Here is a 24,883-nt window from a genome sequence, read left to right as displayed (position 1 = left end):
TCCCCTCCCCCGGCTCCGCGCAGCGCCAGCGGCCTCGGCCTGAGACGCCGGGGGCTCCAGTCTCGCGGCCTTCCTACGCCGAGCCAGGGGAACCCCGGCCGTAAGCTCAGGGCTGGACCGGACCGGACGCCGACGGAACCCGGGTCAGCCGCCCCGCGCGAGCCCCAGGTGCGCCGCGGCCCGCCCCGCCCCCCGCCGTCACGCACAGCCCCGGCCCCGCCCCCGCCCGCGCCGCGCCGCGCCGCGCCGCGCAGCCCAGACCCAGAGCCCGCCCCGGCCTGCAGCTCTATGTAAGGCCGCGCGCTGGGGCGGCGGAAGCTCGCGAGCCCGCTCTCTCGGAAAGCGGTCTTTCAGCGGGTCCTTGTTTGGGTCGCCACGCCGGGGCACGGCGCGCACGCGCACACCGCGCACGCGCACACCGCGCACGCGCACGCACCCGCACGCGCACGCGCACGCCCCGCCTCTGCCTCCGCGCGGCGCCGCGTCCTTCGACCCCGGGCCGCGCGCCGCGGGCGGCTGAAGGCGGCAATGCGGGACTACGACGAGGTGACCACCTTCCTGGGCGAGTGGGGGCCCTTCCAGCGCCTCATCTTCTTCCTGCTCAGCGCCAGCATCATCCCCAACGGCTTCAACGGAATGTCAGTCGTGTTCCTGGCCGCCACCCCCGAGCACCGCTGCCGGGTGCCCGACGCCGCGAACCTGAGCCGCGCGTGGCGCAACCACAGTATCCCGCTGCGGCTGCAGGACGGCCGCGAGGTGCCGCACAGCTGCCGGCGCTACCGGCTCGCGGCGATCGCCAACTTCTCGGCGCTCGGGCTGGAGCCGGGGCGCGATGTGGACCTGGAGCAGCTGGAGCAGGAGAGCTGCCTGGATGGCTGGGAGTTCAGCCAGGACATCTACCTGTATACCATCGTGACCGAGGTGGGTACCAGCCCCCGCGCCGCGCCCGGAGCCCGGAGCCCGGGACGAGGGGAGGACCTCGGCCCTCCTCCCGAAAAGGTGCACGCTGCATGCTGTCCCTCTATCCCCAACACACTACACACGTCAAAGTGGACATCCTCCGAGCACCACTTTGCGAAGTGACTTCTAACCAGACCATGCCCTTCATAGCACGGGTGTCCTGCTGGCCACCTATCTTGATGGCCACCTCGAAGACGAACCCAGAAGGCCTTGGTGGCCCCTGGCAGATACTCCAAGACCCCGAATGATCAAAGACTTTTCCTAGCTGGAAGTGGGAGAGTTGAATGGAGCAGAGCCAGAGGTTGGGCTTCGGGGCTGTTACAGTTTTTCCTCTAGTCTCTTGGCATCTGTTCAGAGAGAGAGAGAGAGAGAGAAACACTTCTTGAAGAACTTTTAAAGCTAAAGGAAGCGTGTGTATAAAATTGTCACATGCTCCTTTCTCCAGTTACTCTTTCCTCACCCACCTTCCCCCAAAATAAGTCTGGGCATACCCTGTCAGGAATTGTTTTTTTGCTTATGGTTAGTTATCAGAATTTTAGGGTCCATGCATCTGAAGATCCGTTCAGGGTGACTTGTTGGTCTGGAATATTTTAGAGTATTCAAAGGCAATATCGGAGGCAGAGTTAATTAAAGCATACAACTTTTAGTTAATAGGAATTGTGTGTGTGGGGGGGATGGGAACTTCTCACTCCCCAACCCCTTGGATTTTCCTTTTGGAGTGGCTTCGTCTGTCCCCTGGTGACCCTGCAGCCATTAGAGCTAGATACATGGCGTGATGTTAATGGATGCATGTACTTGTGCTTTGTTTGCATCTTACTCAGATGCTAGAACCCTAAACTCCCCGGAGTCTCAGCAGAAATGAGCTAGCAGAGCAGTGAAAAGAATCCTCAGTAGGCACCATGGTGCCCAGTTTCTCTGGGTGTCAGGATCAGGGATTCACAAATTGGGAAAGCTTTCTGGAGGTGGCAGCCTCTCTGAGTCTGAGGTGTTTAGTTCTTCATATGCAAAGACTGGTACAGCAGGAAACAACCTAGAAGGAGGGCAGAGTTCACAGGGTAAGGGCCAAAGGGAAGGGCTCATAGGTCTTGGTATGGCTTCAAACCAAAGGGGCTGACCGGGGTCCTGAGCTCCCTCTTAATGTTTCTTCTGTAGGTGTCACCCTTCAAGGGAATCTAATCACTACTCTGAGACTCGGCTGGAGGGGAGGGTGGGGGTGGGATTAGAGCGCTCTCTCTCTCTCTCTCTCTCTCTCTCTCTCTCTCTGTGTGTGTGTGTGTTTGGATATCTGATGCCCCTAGCATCTGTGCCTCCCTTACTCCCACATATACATAGTAGGAGTGTGATCTGAGCCCCACTGGGATCTCTCAGCTAGTAACATCATGCCAGTGTCCTGAGGCATTGTTATGCCTCACAAGGCAGTCTGTCACACTCCTGGAAGCCAGTGAGAGTTGTGGAAACAGTGGTTGTCCCTCCGGTTGCTGGCAGAGGTCACCAAGGAGAAGCATACTTCATGACATGGAAGTCCCTGCAAATTCTGCTTCTGGCTGCACACGGAAGTGAGAGGCAGTGAAGTCAGAAGAAGCTCATGGCATCCTTGTGGGTTTTACCCTGACTTCTAGAGTCCCTTGGCTTACTCTCGTCATTTGCTCTTGCTTCACTGCCCCTGCCATCCTGTTTTGGGCTGAGTGAGGCTGGTGCTGAGCTCCCAAGAGCAACTCTAATGAAGGGGTCCTTGAACAGCGGCTACATTGCAGCCAGTGTCAGTTTTTCCTTTTTTGTATTTAGCCTATTTATTTAGCCATCTTAGCGGTTTCATAAGAGCTGTATGCCCTTTTACCTACTTACAGGTTGTCAGCCTTTGCAGGGAGGAGAGGTTAATACATTACTTAGCCTTTTGTTTGGGGATGCTGGAATGTCTGACTCTTAAGTCCAAGACTGCTTGTTTCTCCCAGATGAACAGTCACTGTTGCAAGTTACTGCATTAACATTCTGATTTTCTTTCAACACGGACCTAGCCTGCTGACCACTGCAACTAGTTCCAGGTCTGCTAAATGTTACAAGCCTGCCCTCTGCCCTGGATCCTACATAGAGGTGTTTATAAGTACATTGGTATTGAATTCTTTATTTATCAACAGAAGATGAGAACCATAGGTCTCCTGTTGATTTTTTTTTTCTTTGCTGAAGAATGTACATGTCGTACTAAACATTGTGGCAATTTTACATCTTTGCATCTCCCAGACATGCCGGATACAGACTGGGGTACTCTGGGAAATTTTTGTCGGATGTATTAATGAACAATTTAAGAAATTCTGTCTGAAGTTTAAGGGCTGAAGAAGGAAAGGACAGTTTCATTCACAGAAGGGAAACTGGGAGGTAGTCAAAAAGCATTGACTGAAATATTTTAAGAAAAATGTAATCCCCCAGCCCACAAACTGTGACTTGCCCCTATATGGATCTGCAACAAGGTTTTGGGATTGGTGGAAAGGATGGGACGCTATGAGGCGAAAAGGAATGTTTGGGGAAGAGTTTGGTGGTCCTCGTACTTCTAGGGTGGCCCCTTCCCCAGCCCCTCAGTCATGGCTGGAGTACTGGAGAATCAGCCAGCACTCCTTGCCATGCTGCTCCAATCCCTGAGAGCTTCTTGGCCCAGGACTTTCCCCTCCTCTGGAACCTGGTGATTTCTCAGGCTGTCCCAGCGTCCTGCTTTTAGATGTTTCCCTAGCCAGAAAGATTCTTTTAGAAACTTACAGCTCCCCTGGCACCCATGAGTTGAGGTCTCTTCATCAAAGACCTAGCAGTTGTCTCTGTCCCTTTGCTTCTGGCCTTTCTCTCCTTCTCTGAAGCCTCCTCCCACAGCCCATGGCAATACTTTGACTCCATTCCTTATTGTCCTGGAAAGCCTCTTTCTCTAGACTATCTTTTCTATCACTCTTATCTCTTGTATAGATCATCTTGGAAGATAGGAGAGCCCCCACTTTTATCTACAAGTCCTCCTGAAGGAAAAGCCTGGGAGGCAGGGCTGGGCTGACTCCTTGTGGAAAGACCTAGAGCTTGTGCTTCACTGCTGAGTTTTTGCCTACTGTGTCACTTGGGAAAACCCAGACCCTTAGCCTTGCCTTTGGAGCTTATGGCAAAGCCAGAGAAGTCACTTGCTGGGTTCCTGAGGTCCCTGTGCACACACAGTCATGGCAGACCCATCTGGCCACGAGAAGTCAGATTGACCTACGCTAGCTAGCGGAGAACAAACATTTTGGGTCAAAGTTCTTAGAGCTGACACAGGGAAGAGGGTGAAGGAGAAAAGAGAGAGAGAGAGAGAGAGAGAAAGAAAAGAAGGAAGGAAGGAAGGAAGGAAGGAAGGAAGGAAGGAAGGAAGGAAGGAAAGAAAGAAAAAGAAAGAAAGAAAGAAAGAAAGAAAGAAAGAAAGAAAGAAAGAAAGAAAGAAAGAAAGAAAAGAAAAGAAAAGAAAGAAAATATAATAAAATCTGTCCTAGAGATTGAAGTTCAGAGTTCATCTGGGTTTTGAGCAGCCAAGCCTAAGGTCAAGCCCAAAGGATACTAAACATTATGACAATTTTACATCTTTGCATCTCCCTGACATTATGCCAGATACAGACTGGGGTACTCTGGGACATTTTTGTCAAATGTATTAATGAACAATTTAAGAAATGCTGTCTGAAGTTAAAGAGCTGAATAAGGAAAGGACAGTTTCATTCACAGAAGGGAAACTAGGTGTTGAAAGTTAACAGCCCTTTTATTCCTCTCTTCCTTCCCTCACTTTTGTACAAAATAGCCTCTCCTCTGCAGGGCACTGCCAAGCATTATAGAGGATATAGCAGCAAATTCTTTGTCTCCTTGCCTTGACGACTTTGGGACAAGGATCTGCCATTAACTGCAGCAGGAGGCAGGACAAAATGTGTGTAGGAATACATGACATTCAGTAACAGGCGATGCTTACCTGGGTGTTTGACCATTGATGCGGTCAGGCTAGGTACATCTCAGGGAAGAGCTTCTGCCCTATGGGCACAGACCCTATCTTTTTTCCCTTCCAGCCAATTTATAAGTAAGAACATTTAGTCCCAGGGAGCTACATCATCCCTCTATTTCCCATAACTGAGAAGCAGCTCTAATTATATGGTGTGTACAAGAGACACGGTTCTCTCTCTTCTTAAAAATGTTAACAGCTTTATTGAGGTATAACTGACATAAAATAAATGGCACATAAGTAAAGTGTGCGATTTGTAGTTTTTTTTTAAAGGGTTCTTTTTTTTTTTTTTAAGATTTTATTTATTTATTCATGATAGTCACAGAGAGAGAGAGAGAGAGGCAGAGACACAGGCAGAGGGACAAGTAGGCTCCATGCAGGGAGCCCGACGTGGGATTTGATCCCGGGTCTCCAGGAGCGTGCCCTGGGCCAAAGGCAGGCGCTAAACCGCTGCGCCACCCAGGGATCCCAAAGTGTGCGATTTGAAAAGCTTTGAGAGAGAGAGAGAGAGATCTGTGAAAGTATCACCACTAGACAGACACATTTCTGACCAGGAAGGATAGCAAGTTTAGGCCCTTGCCAGAGTGGCTCCCAGACTTTTTTCATATTGTGCCCACTTTCACAGCTCACTCAGCTGAGGGGTCACAATGCTAGATGCATGACTTGAATCTTAAACCCACATATTTGGTTCTAACTTTAAGACTTGTTATCATTAGCCAGTACAGCCCATCCCACGTATCAAGTGGAAGCATCAGTGAGCTAGTTTGTAGCTGCTTTAGTCACAGCTGGGGAGCCAGGAGTTCAGTATAGCAACACTAGATTTCTTTGGAAATGCAACAAGCCTTGGGTGCATGGCCTGGACTCTGAGATTCTCATCCTGCCCCTCTTAAGGAGGATGCAAACCAAGTCCTAGCCCCATTGCAATCCATGTGGTGGTTGACAGGTAAGTGAACGGGTTGGGTGGATAGGATCTGATCCGTACCTGCTCTTGTGTTTATTTTTTGAGACCAATTATGTCTTCTGGCCCTACCCATAGGCTCTCTATGTATGGCCAGTGGGAAGGAAGTCTTAATTCATGCTTGCTTCTGGAGGGCTAAAACCAGATCCTGAGGATTGTTAAGAACCATCAGTGGTGGGATGCCTGGGTGGCACAATTGGTTAAGCTTCTGACTCTTGATTTCTGCTCAGGTCATGATCTCAGGGTCGTGAGATTGAGCCCATGTTGGGCTCTGCGCTGGGCATGGAGCCTGCTTAAGATCCATTCTCTTCCTCTCCTTCTGGCACTCCCCCTCACTGTCAAACACAAACAAACAAAACTGATCGTCAGTGGTAGATAGAGAGCCCAGTTACTCCAGGGAGTTACACATTTGCCCAGAGTAAGGACAGGCTGGACCAAGTGGCTGGGTTGAGGCTGCAGGCCCTAGAAAGATGCTCTTTCTTTTTTTCTTTCTATCTATCTATCTATCTATCATCTATCTATCTATCTATCCCAAGATGACTGTGACAGATACCTTGTCTGCTGCAAAGCATAGTCTGACCTGGTTTCGGGTGCACCTGTCCTTATCAGCTCAGAATTCCCTACCAGCCTGTATTGGGGGATCTGACATTATCAGTGGAGAGGACTGTAGAAACCCCTGTGGATATGTAGTCTAGCTCAGCCTTATGGAATCCCCATCCCTTAGAGTCTTGATGAGAAGCAGCCACTGACTCTTCAGTTTTTCATCTCTGTTGCTGCAAAAGTTAACACATGCTGGCTAGAAATAGATCCCATCATAGAAGCAGTGGTAGCTATAATCTGGCTCCTGAAACTCTGCCTAATACTTTATCTAACACCCAGAGGCCTGCACCCCATCACCAAGTCCCCTAGCTCTGACTCCCTGGCCACTCCTGTCCTAAATTTAGCAGTCATGTCTGTATGGGGGCTGCCCGAGGAGCACTGACCCTTCTAGAAGAGAGATGGTACCTAGGTGCTAGAACCACTGAGGCTGCAGAGGTGGGAGGGCTGCTATAGCCTGAGTATTCAGGTGCTCCAATATTCTGGCCTCCTGCTAATTAGAACTTTCTCCAGATATGAGTTTGAAATCCCTACCTCTTCCTTGGTATAGGGATCCCCATAGCATTCTCATGCCATCCAAGGTGAATGTTTATTCCAGAGTGAAGAGCCAGCTGTGCAACTAAGTGATCCTTATTAGCTACGGGAGTTTTTCATGCCCACCCTGGAGACTGCTTCTTACCCCCTCTGGGGTGCCTGGAGGTTGTGTGCATACACTGCCCAGCAGGGAAGCAGACTTGTTTTTCCCTCTGTCACTGACCTGGAAGAAATGCTTTCTTGGAAGCCATGCACTCCCCCTGTTTGTTACTCGGGAGCCAACAAGCTCCACAGAGTGTAGGTCAGCAGCCTGGCACCAGGTGGGCCAGGGTCTGAATTCCCTGAAGGGCAGCCTTCTCGTGATTACTGAGCACTATCTCTCTGTGCTAGGAAACATTTTTCTGGGAACCACCAAGCTTCTTGTTTTGGCTTTTCTTCCCTTTTTTTAGCTCCTTGTTTGGCTAAGGCAACCCAGAGTCTGAATGTTCAGCTGCTTCCCCATGCTTGCAGACTTCTTTTCTTGGGAATTGTGGATAGAACTGCACATTGGGAGCTGGGAAACTCAAGTAGTACGGCCTGTTCTGGACCCCAACCCCTATTTTACACATGAAGAAGAAGGCAAAATGGGGGGATAATTTTGACTGACACTGGATAACCAGCTAACTGTAGAGGCTAAATCCAATTTCTTGACTTCCACCTCAGAACTCTTGGCTGTAATTGGGCCTGGTGTTATTGGCACAGCATCAGGGATCCCAGCTGTAAATGTCATCTGAGTGTCCCAGCGCTCATTGGCTCAGAGGGGGGGGCTCAACAGAGCTGCAAGAACAGATCTAGAAGGTACATCCCAGGCCTTGTGGCCTCAGTCCCTTGCTGGATGCCTTGACCCTTAGAGCCCCAGAACCCTGCTCTAGAACCACTCCTGTGCCATTCCTGTCAATGGCCTGAACCCCACTGAAAGGATCCCCTGCCCCATCCACATCTGGCTCCCCCCAGATTCTTAGAAGCAGCCATGAAAGGCCTCACTTCCTGGATTGACACATGGGCACCGTACTTGCTCCCTATCTATCCTCTCTCCTCAAATTGGTCACAAAACCATGGAGCTGAAAGGTATGAAAACCAGAATGAGAGGGGACCTACTCTCCCTGTGAGGGGGAACCTCTCTGCTTTGCTGTCCAGGCAAGCCTTTGCCTGCCTGAATGAGCTCATGCACCCATTTAATACTGCAAACAGAGCCTGCAGGGATAGGGAACATTCTCATTTCATTTTCTAAGAGGCCTTAAATTTAAAACGTTTAACAAAAGAAGTGAGTGATGCATCTCTTTGCTCCCCTTACAGTGGAACCTGGTGTGTGAGGACGACTGGAAGGCCCCACTCACGATCTCCTTGTTTTTCGTGGGTGTGCTGGTGGGCTCCTTCATTTCGGGGCAGCTCTCAGACAGGTAAGGTGGGTGTCTATCTGCTGCAGCTGCAGGGGACCATGGCACTGAGTAAGGAGCATATATGTGCCTGGCTCTTAACTTGAGATGGTAGTGTTCTCTCAGCCCAGGAGGAAGAAGCTGTGTCTATACTTTAGACTTCATACCAAGTAAAGAAGAGAGCCAATAACCTCTTCTCCCTCATTCTTGCTGAATATAACAACCTGAGCTAAGTGTATCCATGATCTAGTTGACCAGAAAGTATGCCATGATTCACTTCTTGTACCAGTCTAGCTGGCCTTCCCCAGGTAACTCTTTCATATCCCCGACCATGGGAGATGTAGACACTACACACACATGCAGAGAAGATCTTCAGGTGTACAATGAATGGCTACCTCTGTATTCCCCAACCATCATTCTCTCTGCATGATGAGAGGAGATCTCACTAGACAGTAGTGGCTGTAGTGGCATAAAGGCAGAACTCTTGTGTTCATAGGGCTGATACCCCTTAGCTAAGATACCTATGGTTCTAGCACATACTTCGCAACAAGAAGGACATGTGCTCTTTTGACCTATAGCAGGTCATTTATGTAATTCCAAGGCATTTAACTCAAGTTCCATTCATAGCTTAAGGAGTTCATCTATTCTTGAAATTATTTGCAAAATTTTTTTTTAATTTTTATTTATTTATGATAGTCACAGAGAGAGAGAGAGAGGCAGAGACACAGGCAGAGGGAGAAGCAGGCTCCATGCACCAGGAGCCCGACATGGGATTCGATCCCGGGTCTCCAGGATCACGCCCTGGGCCAAAGGCAGGCGCCAAACCGCTGTGCCACCCAGGGATCCCTTATTTGCAAAATTTTAGAGATTATATATGAGCATTTTTTTCTGAATAAAGGCCCATAGTTTCCATAAAGTTCTCAGAGGGCTCAATTACATCATATCTTCCTACCACAGGGCTCCAGGGTCTGTTGGAGAAGTCCACACTGAGAAGAATAGCCTTCACCAAGGTTCTTGGCCATACTGTATCACCTGGTGGAGTCCCAGCATCCTCCTGGCTGGTTGGGGTCTAATAGAAAAGTTCAGGATGAGAATGTCATCCTACTTTAAGAACAAATTTTATTATCCCATAGCACAAACTCAGGTGATGTCCTGGCACGTTTACACCCATAGATTGTCTTTACCTAAGAATCTGTTCCTCATGAGAAATATGTGCACTTCTCACAGATTTGTGTTTCCCAAGTGTATCTAGCCTTGAAAAAGGGAAATATTCTTGCAGTCACCAGTGAGCATTAAAGAGCCAAGTAGCCATGACCACTGATTGACAGTTCTAGACAAGACTGAGACACATGCCTTTTTGGGAGAAAGACCTTTGCTTCCTGAGATCTTTAATATAACAGCAAGCATCAGTTGATTGCTTATATTTGTCTAATAAATGCACAGCACCTAATATGTGCCAGCCACTCTTATCAGCACTGTACAAATTTAAAAGAAAGAAAAATAATCCCATCACAACCCTGTGAAGTAGGAAGTATTATTACTCTCATTTTATAGATGAAGAAAATGAAACCCAGAGGAGTTAAATCACTCACACAGTCACAAAGCCAGCAAGTGGCAGTGGTAGGATTTAGGCCCAAAGAGTCTTGACCCTCTGTTTTGTGTGGACTACTGTTCTCAGGCCATGCTTTTCTAGAACTTGCCTTCTAGCAAGACAGAATGTATTAAACAACTAATTGAGTGGTATACTCATCCTTTGTGGTGTAAGCAATACAGAGAAGTAGAGGATGCTAAGAGAAGGTCTGACAGGAGGCCCAGAGAAGGTGAAGCATGTGCTGGGAGTGGAAAGAGGAATAGAAATTAACCAGTGATAAAGAGATGGAGAGAGGAAGGAGCATTGTGGGCAAAAAGAGATGTACTTTAGAGAGTCAGGAAGAAGCTGCACACTTTAAGAACTGGAATAAAGTCCTCTCTGGTGAAGGTATGGAGAGTGGTATAAAGAGGAAGCAGTGAGGCAGGGGGAGGCCCAAGCAGAAGAGCAGACCAGGCTTAGCTGATGACATTTAGATTTAGAAGTTTGAGTTTTCGTCACAGAACAGTGGGGAGCTATTGAGAGTTTGTGCAGCATAATCAGATATGTATTTTTTTTTTAAAGATTTTATTTATTTGTTCATGAGAGACACAGAGAAAGGCAGAGACAGACAGAGGGAGAAGCAGGCTCCCTGTGGGAAACCTGATGTGGGACTCCATCCCAGAACCCTAGAATCACACCCTGAACCAAAGGCAGATGCTCAACCACTGAGCCACCCAGGCATCGTTGTGTGTGCTTTTCTCAGCATTCTCCAACTACACCCATGACCCTCCTTGACCATGAAGGCTAACTTGGGGTCCCTGGTTTATACTACCCTGGTTCCTTGTGCCTTTTTTTTTCATAGCACCTATCAGATATTGGTAAATAAGAGATGTTATCATGATTAATTTTGGTCTCCTCCACTATACGGTGAATATTATCAAAAGCTTGGTTCCTCTTGCCTATTCCCCCTTGTCAGTCATAACTTCTTTAAGCCTCATCTCAGTGTCCTGTCATCAGGGAGACCTTCCCTGAATGCCCACGTCCCGAAGCCCTCTTCCCAGGCCAGGATAGGTTCCTGGTGAGCCTGAGTGCTGGTCCTTCAGCACACTTATGTCAGTGTGTGATTGCACATTCAGTAGGGTAGTTGTTGGATTAGAATAGGATTCCTGTCTATCTCACCAACTATAGCTATAAGCTCCTTGAGGGTAGAAATGAGAGTTTTGTTCTGTTTTTTATACTTCAGCTGTATCCCTAGTGCCTAGTATAAAATTGATTTCAAATAAACATTCATTGAATGAAAATGGGTGGCAGCCAGTACTGGCCAGACTCCAGCTGAACCTGCTAGGTTGAGTGAAGTACATTGACTCGTTCCTCCCTGACTGTGACACTGTCTTTAAAATGGAATAAACCCATCAAAAAACCAACATTGAAAAACATTTTTCAAAGGAACACAGGTTTTCCAACACAGGAAAACCACGCAGAGCAAATGTGTGGGTTGATGAATTATTCCAAGGAAATAACCTTGTAACTACCACCAAGTCAAGAAATAGAATCTTGCTGGCCACCAAGGAGCCCCTGTGCACATCTCATCCCAAATATCACAGCCTCCCTCCTCCATAAGTAACCACCAACCTGGCTTTCATAGTAATCACTTCCTGTGGGGTTTTTGTAGTTTTATCATCCAGATGTGTATCCTTAAAAACAAGTTGAGTCTAGCCCACTTAAAAATTTTTGAGATGTTTTTGAGGGATTATGGGATTCTCCCTCTGTGCTTTTTGTGGCCATACGTTTTATCTTTTGCACCCAGGCCTATAGAATTTCCCAGTCTGGATTTTGATGGTTGCATACTCATGGTGCAGTTCAGCATATTCCTCCTCTGACTGCATTTCTTGCAAATTGGTGGCTGGATCTAGAGACTTCATCAGATCTAAGTTCATACCCTTTAGCAAGAGTAGGAATCATGCTAATTCAATTACCTCTTCATAAAATGACTGTCAGCAGTCGCTGAAACATAATGCCCATTTTCTGAGAATTATAAGATGATGATATTCTAACTTTATCCTTCTTTTTCATTTAACAGTTCGAATACTTTTATAAAATGATATTTTCCTTCATTATTAGTTCTTGTTGACATACTTTACATAGGAATTTCAGGACAAATGTTTCCTTTATCAGTCTTCATTTAAAATAACCCATTTTTCCATCATCCTCCATAGTAAACATGTTATTTTTTTATTTTTTTAAAAGATTTCATTTTTTTGTTCATGAGAGACAGAGAGAGAGAGAGAGAGAGGCAGAGACACAGGCAGAAGGAGAAGCAGGCTCCCTATAGGGAGCCTGATGTGGGACTCGATCCCAGGACTCCAGGATCATGCCCTGGGCCAAAGGCAGGCACTAAACTGCTGAGCCACCCAGGGATCCCACAAGTTATTTTTTTTAAAAAGCCATATGAGGGCACCTGGGTGGGTCAAATGGTTAAGTGCCTTTGGCTCATGTCATGATCCCAGGGTCCTGGGATCAAGCCCTGCGTCAGGCTCCCTGCTCAGCCAGGGAGCTTGCTTCTCCCTCTCCCTCTGCTACTTCTGCTTGGGCTTTCTTTCTGTCAAATAAATAAATTAAATCTTTCTTTTTAAAAGATAAAAACCATTATGAACGTATGGATTTCAGCATAATGAATGTATTTCAGTCCTTTGTAATCATTATCGTTAATTCTGGCACTGCCTTGACGGCTCCTGGTACCTGGGCTACATGGTGATCCGGCCGGAGGTGGGGGGGGGGGCGGTAGCGGGTTGGAGACCAGGACTGTCTATGTCCCATACCCTGGTAGTACTGTCCATGACCGATCCCTGAATGGCTCCAGGAAAAATCCCTCTTGGTGGGGCCCATTTTGGCCACCTTCTCACTGGATCTCTGTTACTCTCTTTCCCCTCCCAGGTTTGGCCGGAAGAATGTGCTCTTCGTGACCATGGGCATGCAGACAGGCTTCAGCTTCCTGCAGATTTTCTCAAAGAACTTTGAGATGTTTACTGTGCTTTTTGTCCTTGTGGGCATGGGCCAGATCTCCAACTATGTGGCAGCATTTGTCCTGGGTATGACCCTCTAGTCGGAGTTGAGTACTTGATCCTGTGTTTCACCATCACCCCACCACCCACTCTCTAGAGACAGCTGCGGTGTCCCTCAAGGGGAAATGGTCTCTAGTAGCACCAACCAGGGCTGTGCAGTGAACCCTATGTGCCTGGCCTTGAGTCTCCAGGAGCACAACAGCCTGAATGCTGAATTCCAGTGCTTTTCTGGTCTCAGAGATGTGGCCCTTGGTCTCATTAGTATTCAGTAACCATCTTACCAGAACTCAGCCAAGATCATCCATAAAAAAACAGGGCCCCCAAAAAAACAAAAAAAAAAAAACAGGGCCCTTCCCAGAGCTGAGGTTGCTAAGGAGAGTTAGAGATGTGATATGAGGAGCAAGGGCCATGAATGAAAGCTACCTCTTCTGCAAGGCATGGTGTCCAGTGAAACTGATTGGAGAGAACAAATTGATATGAATGGACTTGAGTGTCTCAAGATCTTCAGAGTTTCAATTCCAAGTACATACCATGGGGCTTTGGCCTGTTCTCACTGAAGAGTCACCAGTCTCACTGGAGGAATCTAACTCTAGCTTATTGGGCCTTAGCGTATGTTGAAAGGATTATTTCTTTCTCTTCACATTAAATAGAATAATCTTTTCTTAAAAATATTTCCTTAAGCCCATGTGAGTCTTTCATTGTGACTTCCACTTTAATAAATGCTTCCTCACGTGAGGCTTATATTTTGAGGCCTCATGTGGCATCTTTAGCATATGGCTTGGGGAAGTAATGAAATTTTCAAGGCAGGACTGTCCCTGGGAAGCCTAAGAGGTCACAGTGGGGCACCCCCAACAGGTGGTCAGACTGCAGCAGGTTCAAAATCCCATCCCTCTCTAAGGCGTGGCTGCTTTTTTGTATGTTTAAAATTATACAAGAGAAGATTAATAAGGAAATGACCTAAATTAAAGGACTGACATAACTCCTTCCTTGTTTCAAACAGGAACAGAAATTCTTGGCAAATCGGTTCGTATTATATTCTCTACATTAGGAGTGTGCATATTTTATGCATTTGGCTACATGCTGCTGCCACTATTTGCCTACTTCATCAGAGACTGGCGGATGCTGCTGCTGGCACTGACGCTGCCAGGGGTGCTATGTGCAGCTCTCTGGTGGTGAGTTTCGCCTGTGCCCCCGGGGTGCCTACCAGCAGATGTCTTCTGTTCAGCCTTCACCAGGGGGCAGCAGCAAGCCACAAATCCCTATTTGGGCTCCTGGAGACAGGAAGTATAAATTATTTGTAAATAATTTATAAATTATAATTTGTATATTATATAAATATAAAGTATAAATAACTTGTAAATTATTTGTTTCAGAATCTTTTCTCTACACTCAGAACAGCCAAGAAAACAAAACAAAACAAAATCCCCAGACGTCAACAGACTTGTTCTCAGTCCTGTGTTAGGCTTGATCGAAGTGCAGGAAAAGGAAGAAGTAGTAGCTGAGAGATGATGAGGTCTAGCATGACCTTCAGGAAGTTATCAGACTGACAAGACAGCCTAGGCCCTGGTTCGGGCTGTGTGTTGCTGAGGCCTCATGCCACAGGCACAAGAAGAGGGAGAGCCCTAGAAGTGAGAGTCCCCAGGGTGGCTACATGGAGGAAGCCAGGCTCCATATGGGCCTCTGAGATCGAGGAGTTAGGCAGGCAGAGAAGGCCTTCCTGACTGAGAGAGGGAACACAATAGAGGGGCTGAGACGGGAATCGAACCTTGCAGGTAGGTCTGGTGAGATCACTGCTCCCCTCAGAGCTGAGAGCATTTCAGAGCATGATGGGAGAGGACACAGAGCACAGCATGGGTCTTGGTCATGACCAAAGGGCAGGGGCCATCTAGTGAGGTAGAAAATAAGATCCACAAAGTTTCAAAGTCCTAGGTGCTTTGGTAAACATAGGTGGGGTGCCTGACAGGTCACTCGGATGGATCAGGGCTGGAGAATGAGAAAAAAATACAGGTTAAGAAGCCAGTGCAGAAGCTTCTGTTGATCCTGGGAACAAGAGCAAACAACGGGACTAGGGGCTGGGCTGCTCTGGGCTGTGCCAGAGGCAAGAAGCTAGGCTTCAGGACCCCATCTTGTGGCTGTTTCTTCAGTGTCCAGCAGGTGGCACCACTGCTCTTCAGAAGTGGAGGTGACCAGCCTGAAGAATCCCATCCTGGTGTGCTGGCCGCTCTAAATTTTGTGCACTCTAGGGTTCTCAGAAGCTTAACATTAGGTCATTAGTGGGTATGGTATGAACCATCTCTTTGCTTGGTCCAGAAACACCAGACATTCCCCCAACCCAACTCTGGTTCTAAAACCCCATTTCCCATCTGCACATATGCTATACCTGGTCCCTTGGGCAGGATGGTCTCAGTGAGATGGCTCCTTGTACTTCCAGGTTCATCCCGGAGTCCCCCCGGTGGCTCATCTCCCAGGGGCGATTGAAAGAGGCAGAGGTGATTATCCGCAAGGCTGCCAAAATGAACGGGATTGTTGCACCCTCAACTATCTTCGACTCAAGTGAGGTAAGTGCTACATAGGAGCTAGTGGAAAGGTCTCATTGACCATGATTTTAGGGCAGAACCATGCAGGAGCCCAGCCCTCCTCCTCCCTGGGCCTGAGCTGCCATGAAGCAGGCCCTGTTCAAATTCACACATTGAGGAGAAGGCACCAACTGTCTCAATCTCTTCTCCTTTCCTGTGGGTTTTAGGTTATATTTTATATGATTCTTTTCTAGGCAATCATACCTAGAAACCATCATAAACCATTAATTTGAATAACACTCTGAGTAATAAACCTTTTGTGAAGTTGGCATTGTGGGAAATCATTGTTTCTTATGTCTAATATAGTTTCTCATCTTGAAGTATTTTTTTTTAAGATTTTATTTATTGGGAGAGAAAGCAAGAGCTAGAACAGGAGCGGTGGGGGAGTGGTAGCGAGAGAGGGAGAAGCAGACTCCCTACTGAGCACAGAGCCCAACGTGGGGCTGGATCCCACGACCCTGAGATCATGACCTGAGCCAAAGGCAGACACTTAACCCACTGAGACACCCAGGCACCCCTTAAAAGAAATACAGTGTGTAAAATATGAAGCAGAAGTAGATTTGGAGTTAGAAATGTTCAGTCTCTTTCCACCCACCAATCATTAGTTGTTGCATGTCATCTTGCGGCCTGGTCCTTCTTGATATCAGCCTCTTCCCTCTACACCACCCCTCTTGCAAACCCTGTTCTCATGCACCGTGAGTAATTTCCTGGCTCTGCCTGATTCCTGGGTCTTGCTTCTCCTTCCTGTTCCCTCTCCCTCCACCCTCGGCAGCAGGCAGTTTTGCTTAGTCTCATGACTACCACAAGAGGTCAGAAGTTGTAATTGCTGGCTGATGGGGTTCTGGAATGTGTCTCTGATCTGATGGGAAGACAAGGGACCTGCTGTGAGATCAGCCAGGAGCGGTCAGACTGAGGCGTGTGCAGAAGGAACATGAGAGTTGCTCAGGACTCGGGATGCAGATCCAGAGAACAGTTACTGTGGGCATCAGGGAAATCCTGGCCTGAGAGTTAAGTGCTGGCCCAGTACCAGCTCCCGCTTAACATGTACTGGTAAGGGCTCTAGATCATGGCTGTCTAGGTGGGAGGAGATGGCAGGGCAGGCTTTTAAGTATGGTGGCCTTGGTGGCTTTTCAGTGGAGGTGAATCCAGAAGCCCCACTGGCATCTTTGAGGAAATGAGGCTATTTCAGGGGCTCCATTAAAGTCAAGAGTTGACCTTTTGTTGAACTGCTAACTTGAGAAAAACAAACTCCAAAGCTGAGTTTGCTTAAGAAAGCAACATCAGTGTATTTAGACGTGTGGTTTATTAATGTCCTTGGCTGTGCCAAATTTCATAGGAAGTTACTCTGGGTGAAGCTGAGGTCAATTTTCCTGTTTTTCTATCTGAATTTTTTTTTTCCCCTGGAAGTAGACCAGTAACTACATGGTATGAGAACTCAAAGCAGAAATTCTTTTAAAATATCAGATCAATAAACTACACAGCCAGTTTCTCTCTCTGACCCAGAGGGCAGGGAGCCAGCCTTGGGAAGGAATGCTCAGAGTCCTCCCTGGAACGTGGCCACTGATGGAGCCTGGGGGTGAGGCCGAGAGGGAACTGTCAGTGTGGGCCTCGGCCTTGGCTGCATCCCCTGAGGGACTGGTCACCTACCTTTCCTTCTCATTCTCCTTCCCTAATGGGTCATTGACAAGGCCTCGGGGAGCCTTCCATAGCTCAAGATACACTCACTGTATTTACTGTTCTTTTCAAGGAAGAAATATAAAATACTCACCAACTCATAGATGCAGAAAGCTCAGGTGCTAGGGTTTGGGGTATATTATTGGATCTCTGAGTCTCCAGCCTCTCCCTCCTGTACCTGTGTCATATCGTTCATGCAGCTGGAAGACCTGAGTTCTAAGAAGCAGCAGTCCCATAGCATCCTGGATCTGCTTCGAACCCGGAATATCCGCATAGTCACCGTCATGTCCATAATTCTGTGGTGCGTAAGTGGGACCTACCTGAAGCTTCCAGACAAAGCTTCTGGCAGTGGCTGCTAGGCCTCTCCTTTGCAGACATGTCTCAGACCAAAACTGAAAGCCTGTGTCGTCAGAAAGTGGAAAGGATCTGCCTTGCAGTGGAAGAAGTGGGCATATTATAATTCTGAGATTGATAGAATCTCAGAAAAGGAGTATGAAATCTGTTGGGGGGATTTTGAGGAAGCTGTAGACTCTTTGGGGAATCCCTCCAGATCCTGGGGCAGATGCTTGCTCACTGTGAGCCCTGGTTTGTTTCTGCCCCCCTGTGCCTCAGATAGTGACTGAAGAGGAGAGGGGAGCCTTTAAGAGGATCTAAGTGTGGGGATCCCTCGGTGGCTTAGCAGTTTAGCACTTGCCTTCAGCCCAGGGCATGATCCTGGAGTCCTGGGGTTGAGTCCTGCATTAGGCTCCCTGCATGGAGCCTGCTTCTCTCTCTGCCTGTGTCTCTGCCTCTCTCTCTCTCTCTCTCTCTCTCTCTCTCTCTCTCTCTCTCTCTCTCTTTCTCTGTGTGTGTCTCTCATGAATAAATAAATAAAATCTTTAAGAAATAAAAAAAAGGATCTAAGTGAAAACATTATGTCCTTTCCATTACAGAGACTGCTAAGTACTGTCTGGAAATGTGGAAGCAGGACATCCTCCCTCTGGGATGTTCAGAGACTGCCCTGGAGGCAGGGCCATGGTCTAGATGGCCTCTTCGGGCTCCTTCTAATGAGGCATCTCGCCAAGTGTGTCAGAAAGGCATTTGTGAGTTACCAGAGAGAGGGGCCACAGCCTAGTGCCTCAGTAGGCTTTGCTCAGCAACCAGACCCTTGGGATTATAGACCAATACCTGAGCCTGCTGGCAGACTTCATCTCCCGGCCCTTATTACAAGTGTCATCCAGCTTTGGGGCCGCCAGCTGTTTTGCTCTCTGAGGGATACTATGAGTCACCAATTTCCAGGGAATGGCCCAGGATCCCTCAGGGCAGTGCACCACCCCTGTGTTGGCCTCAGACAGGACCAACATTCAACCTGCACCACAGACTTGAAAGTCTGTGATGAGTCACCAGTTCTGTGGTTCACCCAGGTGCTCCTCGGGCTCTTATTTCCCAGAGACTCCTGGGCCTTCCCTTTTCCCCTAATTGTACCATCTATGGTTCCAACATGCAGATGAGTTAAAAGCATTCTACTCCATAAAGGTCTGGTTTGCCAGAGAGTGCCAGTCATCAGCAGAGAGAATGTCTAGTAGGGACAGGTCCTCTGGGACACCAGGAAGTATGCAGATGGGAGATGATGTGGGCTCACCATCGGAAGTTCCTCCTCTTCTCATACGTACAGTAGGATTGGGATCTGCCACTTCTGTCCAGCTTCCTCCTGGCCGGTTGCCACAGACAGAAGGTCTGCCAGGGGGTCTTTCTCCAAATGTCTGACCTAACAATTGGTCCCTATTTCATCTTATTCCTCCGGTCCTGTAACACCCCACTTGATACGGGCCTCCTTGTTCATTCCCTCCCTCCTTCTGCAGTTGCAGGATTTGGGGAGGGTTAGAGGGTAGGGAAGTAGCTTTTGTGAGGACTTCAACTTCGGGTTTTTAATGCTGAAAGGCAGGTTGAAGGCTGTTCCTGGGTTTTTTTGGGTTATTGGTTGTTTTTTGTTTGTTTGTTTTTGTTTTTTTCCCAAAAAAGTAAATCCATCTAAACTATCATAAGCCTTTTTGCTGGGACACTTTCTGTTTGGAATGCTCTGATGTTGCTCTGGCCCAGAGTTAACATTGGGTGGGGAGGAAATTATCTTTTGTTCTAAGAGGGAAGACACGGGGTTAAATCTGCTGTTTTGAATTTTCCACACTAACTGTATCTTAAAAATTGGGTTGGGAGCACATGGCTGCTGCTTCTCCAGCTTTCCCCTGCACTCTGTTTCAGGATGACCATATCAGTAGGCTATTTCGGGCTCTCCCTTGACACTCCTAACTTACATGGGGACGTCTATGTGAACTGCTTCCTTTCGGCAGTGGTTGAAGTCCCTGCGTACGTGCTGGCCTGGCTGCTGCTACAGCACGTGCCCCGGCGCTATTCCATGGCCACAGCCCTCTTCCTGGGCGGCAGTGTACTTCTCTTCGTGCAGCTGGTGCCCCCAGGTAGGGACCCTGTGCATCCGCGGTCAAGGTTTTTGCTGAGTCACACATTCTCTACCAGGCTGTCTCCCCCAATAAAACCATGCTATGACAGCTCACTTGCATATCTGCATCCTTCACCAAAAAAAAACAAAAACAAAAAAATCAAGAGAAAGTGTCTCCTGGGACCAGCACTGGTCATGGCCAGGGCTTTGGGGGAGTGGTGAGAGCAACCATATGAGGCTGGTGGTTAATGTTACTCTCTGCCCAAGTTCATGAGTGCATATGTGTTTTTCTCTGCAGAGTAAGGGGAAGGAAAGAGAGCCAACACCATAACTATTTAACCTGGCCCTATCTTAGTCATTTATTTATTCAGCAAGTGGATCCAAGTGCCTCTCCGGGCTAGGCTCTGTGCTTGGGGCATAAAGTAATGAAGCAGAAGTAAACAGACAGAACCCCAGGTCTTTCTGGAGCTCACGCTATAGTTGAGAAAACAACAAACAAGTGAATAAAATTCTTAATGTGCTACAGACTGGGTTACCTTCTATGATAACAGTAAAGGACGATGGAGAACTAGTTTATATAGAATGGTCATGGGCAACAGCCCCGAAGAGGTGGCAGTCAAGCAGAAATGTAGAAGAAGTATCAGGGAAAGCCACGAAGAGGTCTCAAGGCAGAACGTTTCAGGCCAAAAAAACAGCAGAGGTGGAGACTTTGTGGTGATCATTTGTGGGCCATTGCAGCCTGGCAGGGGAGTTTGTCAGTGTCCATACATAGAGGTTCACTCAGAGTCTCATTGGCACAGCAAGCAAGGTAGGTTGGAGGGTCATTCCTAGGGGTCTGCTAGCCTAGGAATTGTTGAGGTCTGATTAGACACAAAACTGGAAAAGAGTTAGAACGTAATTATCATTCATCCACAGGCCTGTTGTTAATCCCACAGTGTGCACAGAGTGCAGTTCTGGGTGCCACCTGACCCCTTGACAGGCATGTCCTCAATGGTTTGTGGCCTGGAGCAGCTCTACTTGGACTATTGAAGGGCTCACGTTGGTGGTCTCTAGGCTGAGGAGAAGAGCATGTCCTCACACAGCTGCAGGTCCCGGCTACTGTCCTCTCAGTAATGAACTTGGAGGGACAGCTTGACTACAGCCACTTATCCCACAGTAGGACATCAGAGAAACCATCCCTCATATCCTCTAAAGGAGAAAGTATGTTCGCTTCGGGCACCCCCTGATGGCTGCATAGCCTTCTTGAATTGGTGCCTTCTATTTACTTTCTTCCCTTTGCCTCTCCAGATTTGTATTACTTGGCCACTGTCCTGGTGATGGTGGGCAAGTTTGGAGTTACTGCTGCCTTCTCCATGGTTTACGTGTACACAGCCGAGCTGTACCCTACCGTGGTCAGAAACATGGGCGTGGGTGTCAGCTCCACAGCATCCCGCCTGGGCAGCATTCTGTCTCCCTACTTTGTCTACCTTGGTGAGTCCCATGGGCTGAGGGCATGTTGGCACAGTGGGGTGCAAGCACTGATTGCCCTTAAAGGGAGCCATGGTGGGTTGTTAACAGCAAAGCCAGCACACACAGCAAACAAGATCTATCCAGTACCAGGTCTGTGCTTAGAGAAGGCATTTGTCCAGGTGCACTGTGGAGGAAGCACTCCCTTGCAAATGGAAAACCACCTATAGACAAGCTAGAAATCCATGAGATAAGCAAGCAGAGAGTTTTGTTTCTGTCTTAACCATCCCAGGCCTTCCATCAGAAGATACAGTTTCCTTTTCCTAAGAAACTTCATGGTGGTATAGGGAGCCGATGGACTTAATTGGAGAAATTTCTTCTTGGAATCAGAGTATAAAAGGAACATGGAGGGGATCCCTGGGTGGTGCAGCGGTTTGGCGCCTGCCTTTGGCCCAGGGCGTGATCCTGGAGACCCGGGATCGAATCCCACGTCGAGCTCCCGGTGCATGGAGCCTGCTTCTCCCTCTGCCTGTGTCTCTGCCTCTCTCTCTCTCTCTCTCTCTCTCTCTCTGTATGACTATCATAAATAAATAATAAAAAAAATTTTAAAAAAAGGAACATGGAGAGAGAGGGCCATTCAAGAGGTCCAGTGGACAGAGATTTATTGTAATTTGGAGCACTTTGGTTTTACACTGTGTATAGATCTGCCTTGAGTCATGTTTATGCCTTAAAATTACTTGCTCATGGCAGCTGCTATTCCCTGGCACATTCTCTAGCCAGCATATCTTTGGAGAGGGTTGGCAGCCACCTTGAGAGGACCCAGTACGTATTGTGAACGTACTACATGGATCTGACAAGCAGAAACACCTTATCTAGCCTAAAGGCAAATCGAGCAAGTTGTGACACATCTGGAGAGGTGGAGGAGTTAATTAGTCCCTGGATGAGAACCTTTAGTTCTGTGGAAACCCAGCATTGAGAAATAGGAATAGTAATCACGGCTTGGCCCCCTTCTCCTGGCCTGCATCCCTTCCCTGCCCTGTGAGGCCCTGCTGGACCTCTGGGCATCTCTGTGCCAATGGGGTTCTAAGACCTGTCCAGGTACCAGATTCTAGTCGGGCAGCTTGGACCATGGGAGATGCAGAGGCCTAGGAGGCATGTGGTCCCCTTTAGAGTCTTGGGAGCACAATGGGAGAGAGGGAGACCGAGTCTGACGACATCCCTGGCTTGGGGTTCTGTCTGCTTTGCCATAGGTGCCTATGACCGCTTCCTGCCCTACATTCTCATGGGGAGTCTGACCATCCTGACAGCCATTCTGACCTTGTTCCTCCCAGAGAGCTTTGGCAGCCCCCTCCCGGACACCATTGACCAGATGCTAAGGGTCAAGGGGTAAGGTTGCCCTGGGTTGCAGTGTTGATTGATGCACTGGATCTGGGCCTGGCTGAGAGTTACCCACAGACTCTCACAGACACCATGGACTAGTTTCACCATCAAAGGGTTGGAAACGGCAAGGTGCTTATAAACCATGTCTAGTCTGACCCAGACCACTATGTCACCATGTATGTCTCTACCACTACAGCAGCCTAGGACAGCAGAGACCAGGAGAATCCTTTCAGAATCTTCTGTTAAGATTGCTTTTTTCCCTTAGTAAGATAACCCTCAGTTCTGGGTTTTGTTTGTTTAGAGACTGGTAGACATCTTTTTAAAGATTGGTTCCTAACATTGGTTTTGCTTGTTTTTACAGAATAAAATACAGGCAAACTCCAGGCCACACAAGGATGTTAAAAGACAGTGAAGAAAGCTCCATAGTCCTTAAAAGCACAGCCTTATAACACGACCTCCAGGGCATGAGAAGGTGAGGAGGGAAGACTGTGTCTCGTAAAAAATATCTTGTGTAGACACTGGGTCCCTGAGTGGTGGAGGGCTTTGCCATTCATCCTGTTGACCTCGTGTTTGACTTGCTCATGGCTAGATACCCAGCCTCAGAGGCTGTACGGGGCCGTGGCACGCTACCTTCCCTCCAGACCGACAACTTGAGCTGCATCCTAACTTACGGACCTGGCAGATGGTGGATTGGCACTCCCTAAGAAGTGAACGCTTCACCAGAACCAGTGGGACCTCGAAGAAATAGGAGAGGCACCTACTAAATTTACCTTTTAATTTCAGACCTCCTGAAAAGAGTGGAGGCCTAATCTCCCCTCCTGACCTTCTCCCCATTTCCCTCTGATGGTGCACTTAGACAAAAAGAAAGAATTGCACAAGGAGTTTGATTTCTCACACTTTCTTGGTCTCAAGGGATAGTAATGGGGATCCTTTTTCTTCAGGCAGGAGGAGAGCACGGATCTGGGGAAAGCTATGGGTGGTAAATATGAAGGGAATTGAGCAGATAGAGACATAGGCAGGTGCACTGATTTGTGAGCTCTCATACCCCTCGGTGCGACTCCTGAGTAGACTTGTTTACATCTGATCCAAGCCCTGGGCTTGTCTGGGCGTATATGAGATGCATCACAGAATCTACTCTTCTTGTTTTCCACCACTGTGTAAGTCAAATCTCCTAGCTTCTGTGGTTTCTGACGTATGGTTCGAAGGAAGTCTATCAGTGAGAGAGACAAGCAAACTCATCTCTTCTCTCAAACTATGATGTAGAATTTACTTTTGTGTTTTGTTTGTTGTTTGTTGTGATGTCTTTTCTTCTTAAGTTATTTGACCTTCAGAGTAGACTTAGAAAAGGCTGGTTCCTCAGCCTGCTGGTTGGTGTCTTTTGTTTTTGTTTTTGTTTTTTTTTTCAACCCAGAATTACTCTGGCAAAGGTCTGCAGTTGCCATTCGTGCATGGCCTTATCAGCCTCAGCCACTAGCACTTCTCTGAGTGCCAAAAATGACGTCATTGTATGTGTTCCTTTTGTGATACCTAATCATGGGAAAGAAATTACAAAGAAGAAAGTCAGATTGTGTTCACAGTCTTTCAGGGTTCCTCACTTCAGTCGCGTAATATTGGGAGATATTTTGTGTTCTGTGTAACTGTCTTTTATGATTATGTTACCATGGTACTCCTAAAGTATATGCTTTACCTGGATAAAAACCATATTTTTGTGAAAACTACTGAAGTGCCTTGGGAAATGAAGACGTTTTAATAAATAAAATGATTTTTTAAATAATAGCAACTGCCTCCAGCCTTTATTTCCACAATTTGGTGAGTCATGCCACAGCATTGTCTGTGTGAACTTGGGCTAATTCTAGCCATGATTGGTGATGAGTGCGTGCCTAAGGATAAGATTTAATCCCTATATGCTAGAAACCTTCATGCCATTAATGACTATGGACAGAGCCAGCCTCCTTACACATGTGTCTTAGCCTGGGTTCCCCTGAAAGCAGGGCCTGAGACCCCTGCTTCAGTGTAGTTACGTAGTGTATTTGGGAACAAGATTCCAGGGAGCAGGATTAAGGATGGGAGAGGAAATAAGGAAAGATGGAAACTCAACACAAGGATGCACTGTCTGTGCCAAGGGCATTGCCCCAGCCAGCCACAACTTCTGAGGAGCCTTATGAAATATATCTTAGAATCCTCTGATCTGCCCCATGGATAAAAGGGGAAAGCATTTATGTGTTGGCCCCCTTTCCTCATTCATCAAAGGCAGTCCCACAGGAGTCACCTCCCCACATTTCTAGGTTACACCTG

The 24,883-nt window shown here is 47.8% G+C and overlaps 1 protein-coding gene across 1 annotated transcript; it reads left to right on the top strand.

Annotated features, from left to right (window-relative positions):
• The first annotated feature begins 362 nt into the window (after positions 1-362).
• Positions 363-24,364, top strand: SLC22A5 (solute carrier family 22 member 5). Its single transcript, XM_055301946.1, has 11 exons — positions 363-921; positions 8,367-8,470; positions 12,951-13,105; positions 14,079-14,250; positions 15,510-15,636; positions 17,529-17,629; positions 19,567-19,781; positions 21,050-21,232; positions 22,459-22,594; positions 22,950-23,060; positions 23,178-24,364. The coding sequence occupies exons 1-10, from the start codon at positions 529-531 to the stop codon at positions 23,035-23,037; spliced, it is 1,674 nt and encodes a 557-aa protein (XP_055157921.1). The 5' UTR covers positions 363-528; the 3' UTR covers positions 23,038-23,060; positions 23,178-24,364.
• The last annotated feature ends 519 nt before the right edge of the window (positions 24,365-24,883 follow it).

The sequence above is a fragment of the Nyctereutes procyonoides genome, unplaced genomic scaffold, assembly GCF_905146905.1.
Source record: "Nyctereutes procyonoides isolate TBG_1078 unplaced genomic scaffold, NYPRO_anot_genome, whole genome shotgun sequence".
Lineage (NCBI taxonomy): Eukaryota > Metazoa > Chordata > Mammalia > Carnivora > Canidae > Nyctereutes > Nyctereutes procyonoides.
This window is presented reverse-complemented; position numbering and strand designations above follow the sequence as displayed.

Excerpts from the sequence above, each read along its gene's own strand:
- SLC22A5 (XM_055301946.1), top strand. The coding sequence starts at position 529 with ATGCGGGACTACGACGAGGTGACCACCTTCCTGGGCGAGTGGGGGCCC. Across the intron at positions 8,471-12,950 it reads TCGGGGCAGCTCTCAGACAG|GTTTGGCCGGAAGAATGTGC; the intron begins GTAAGGTGGGTG and ends TTCCCCTCCCAG. Across the intron at positions 22,595-22,949 it reads CAGATGCTAAGGGTCAAGGG|AATAAAATACAGGCAAACTC; the intron begins GTAAGGTTGCCC and ends TTGTTTTTACAG.